Source organism: Verticillium alfalfae, genomic scaffold (genome assembly GCF_000150825.1).
Source record: "Verticillium alfalfae VaMs.102 supercont1.3 genomic scaffold, whole genome shotgun sequence".
Taxonomy (NCBI): domain Eukaryota; kingdom Fungi; phylum Ascomycota; class Sordariomycetes; order Glomerellales; family Plectosphaerellaceae; genus Verticillium; species Verticillium alfalfae.
In genome coordinates this window covers 2,117,998-2,121,599 of record NW_003315036.1, presented here as the reverse complement: position 1 = coordinate 2,121,599, position 3,602 = coordinate 2,117,998, and the positions used below count along the sequence as shown (strand labels likewise).

At 59.8% G+C, this 3,602-nt stretch overlaps 1 protein-coding gene across 1 annotated transcript; it reads right to left on the bottom strand.

Moving 5' to 3' along the window:
* Positions 1-1,979: 1,979 nt before the first annotated feature.
* Positions 1,980-2,753, bottom strand: VDBG_03159 (conserved hypothetical protein; the record flags this gene model as incomplete). The annotated part of the gene is made up of 2 exons (XM_003006974.1): positions 1,980-2,499; positions 2,558-2,753. 2 exons carry the CDS (start codon positions 2,668-2,670, stop codon positions 1,980-1,982), a joined length of 633 nt encoding a protein of 210 aa, XP_003007020.1.
* Positions 2,754-3,602: the final 849 nt, after the last annotated feature.

Genomic DNA, 3,602 nt, shown 5'->3' with positions numbered 1-3,602 from the left:
GAAGGGGGGGGGCAGCGCAAGCAAGCTGGGCGGAATGATGCGTGAAGGATGGAGAGAAAGGTTGATCAACGGGTTGTGTGCCGGCGGCGGCGGGCGGGCTTGACTGTCTCGAGGCCTCGGTGCTTTCGCGCGAGGGAAGAAGCGAGATCGAGGCAGGACGGAACAGAATCGGGAAGACCGTTCACAGGGACAAGGGGTAGAGGAGGTGCGTCGACGGCGGCTGACTGTCTAGGGTCAGGGTCTAGTCTAGGGTCCTGTCGGTGGACGTTGAGGCACGTTTGTTGGTCTGGCACCTGGGACTGTGAGCTAGAGAAGAGGAAAAGAGAAGAGACAGAGGAGAGAGGTCGGAGTTTGCCATCGAGCCGGGGCGGGCTGCGGCGGGTGGTGCGGTACGGCGACACGCAGCATGTGGCCGACGGCCTCGAGCCCGCGATGGATGGTGCCAAGGCGCCGGGTTTTCCAGAACAGCGGGAAAGGGGAAGGAAAAAAAAAGAATAAAAAAATGACAAGGCAGCAAAAGGCAAAGGTCAGGGTGTGTGCATCTCGAGCTCGAGCTCGAGTTGAGGGCCGGGGGGCAACCTTGATGGCCACGATCTGGATCCACATCCCACTTTCGTCGGTCGCTGTTGCCCATCTGGACGTGGGTGAGGACCCGGATGGCCTACCTTTTCTCTTGGCAGGTCCCACCTCCAGCCTCTTGCGCGCAAATGGGCAAGCGCGTCATGGTGCTGACTGCCTGCGCTTGGGGGTGGCATGCATCCATCCAGCAGACTATCTGAGATCAAGTGCCTTGGGCAACAGCAGCGTGGACAGGCAGCAGTAGAAGCGTCTCATGCCATGCCTCATCCCATCGCGTGAGGTCCTCTACATGCGGCCGTGTGAAGCCAACAGATACATAGTAGATAGATGCCACTGACCTTAACCTTAACTCTAGATGGATGGATCCGGCAAGAGCAGCCAACACACGGCCGGCGGCTCCACTCCTGTCCGCCAAGCTTAAATCCCGCGTCGCCTTCCGAGAACCTGGATGGCCGCGCTAGTCTCACAACCCCCACATTCGACCTCACCTCCTCCACCGCCTGCTGACCCTCGCCTGCGTGATGAAGGACGGCCGCCCGGCCAGTGCTGTATGCCGCCGAGACCTGGGTGACAGAGACCTGGGTGACCAAGATGGGTGTTGGTCGACCACGAGGGCCTGTCCACGCTGTCGGGCAGAGGCCGCCCTCGCTTAGCCTGTGGTCTGGCCGTGGCTGGTCATGAGACCGATGAGGAGACAGGCAAACCGAGAGAGAGACACCTTGTTCGCGAATGCAACCAAAAACCATGGCTCAAAGCGAGTTGCGCCCTACTTTTAAGCTTATCCCGAAGCCTAACTCGCCATGCATTCTCCCGACTCGTGCCCTGTCACACGATGCCGTGTCAACCGAAACCACGCGGTCGTGGCTGGTGCTGTTCATGTTGGGCACTGCAGCAAATAAGCCTCGGTGAGGAGGGTCTTGCAGACACGCTTCGCAAGGCTATACTCTACCGTGTCCATAAAAATCACCTTTGCTGTGCATGTTCATAGCCTCACTCGTGTCTGCAACGGCCATACTGCCTGCTGGCATATTCGCTGGTGCATCTTGTTGCGTGGATCAAATCCACCACGTCAGCTTGGGGTGTGGGAGGCTGAAATCACAGGCTCATCATTATCATCACACGGCTCCGTGACATGTTCATGCAAGGGCCACGCCCAATTCATTCTATGGTTCTACTATTTGGTCGATCCGTAATGTACAGGCCGAGAATGCCTCCACAGGAAGAAAAGGCAATACCAATCTCGACCTACAAGAAAAGAAGACAAACGTTGCCCCAGAGCCTTCAGCTCGGTTTTTTTTTTTCATTCCCCATCGCATTTACATGCTGCACGATTTTGCAGTATTTTTGCTGACCAAAAAACAATAGGCCAAAGACACGCCCGACCCCCTCGTTCTTTCCGCTTACAGGGGCGAGCAGGGCGGCGACAGCGACGACGCCCCATGCCGGCGGCGACGTTGGCGGCACCGGCCTCGGTGACGTCGGAGGGGGTGGAGGAGGCGGCAGCATCCTTCACCGGTGGTGCCGGCAGACGAGGTGGTGGCGTTGGAAGCAGGGGCAGGGCCCTCGCAGTGCCAGTGATCGCCGTGGGGCTCACAGCCGACGGACTGGGTGGGCGCAGGCGGGAGGTCGGGGTGGACGGAAGCCGAGGCGGAGGTGGTCACCTGGGCGCCCGTCTCGACAGCGGCCTCGCAGTGCCAGTGGTCGCCGTGGGGCTCGCAGCCGGTGGAGGCGGTGGGAGAGGGAGGGAGCGAGGGGTGGAGAGACTCGGAGCCGTGGGACTCGTGGTCGTGGTCGTGGTCGTGATCATGGTCGTGATCGTGGTCCTCGGCGGCGGCAGCGGTCGTGGTGGTGACGGCAGCGGCGGAAGAGGCGACGACCGAGTCCACGGCAGCGTTGGTGGGGGCAGGGCCCTCGCAGTGCCTGGCGAAAAGTCAGCATCCCTTGTGAGACAATTGTTGTGAGGCTGGGACAAACTCACCAGTGGTCGTCGTGGGGCACGCAACCGACGGACTCGGTGGGCGCGGGGGGCAGAGACTGAGCAGCCGAGACGGAAGCAAGGCCCATGAGGGCGAGGATCTGAGCAGCCTTCATTTTGATGGTGGCAGGGTATCAGTATCAACTGGAATGGACTGCTGTCGATGGATTGTACAGGGACAAGCGAATGCAGACTCTTCGGTGGGAAACGAATGTGAAGGTGAGGAGCAAAAGAGTCAGCCAGGAGAAGCACCGAGTGCGCCAGAGCTTTATATTCGAGGTACGCTTATGGCACGAGCTGTGGCTCGACGGCGCCGGGCCGTACTGAGAGTGGTGCCAACGCCTTGTGCCAGGATGAGACCTTGCAGTCACAATGCGGGCGTGTTGCTTGGCACCAGAACGAGGCGCCTCGATTCCCCGATGCGATGTGCGTCGGACCCGGTCCGGGACAGGGACATTGGAATTGAGACGTGAGCAAGTAAACGCCTGGTTGCACAGAGGAGCCCGCCCGAGTCCCATTGGCCCGTATGCCGCCTCATACTTCGAAGCAAGGCATTGCGTCCTTGCCACCCGTTCAATTCAGCTGCCAAATCGACCAGGATTGAGTACTCAGGGCCCTCAAGCTGGAGGGGGCGGGCGGTCTTGGCAGTGGCTCCAGTCCGTCTCCCCATCCGGCCATCAGGGTCCTCACGAGGAGGATGGAGGGTTTCTTCCCGCATTCGGATATGGTGCATCCACCAACCACCACACCGATGCCGACGTCTGCTCGGTCTAGCTTGTCGTCATTCTGCCTCTGGTCATGGTCGGCGGTTGGGAGAAAACTCCTCATAACGGACCTCGCCCCCCCCCTCCCCCCCTTGTTGTGGCCCCCATACGAGTCGACCTTGATGGAAATGAGCCTGCTCATCTCTCCAGCTGGCCAGCCTCGTTGCCAGCGGCCTTTTGAGCAGCTAACAGGTCGTGTCGATCGTTTTATCTCTAACTAGTCTGATCCTTTCAATCCCGACAGACAAGAGTTCGCTTCGGTCTACACATGAACCCGTCTAGCT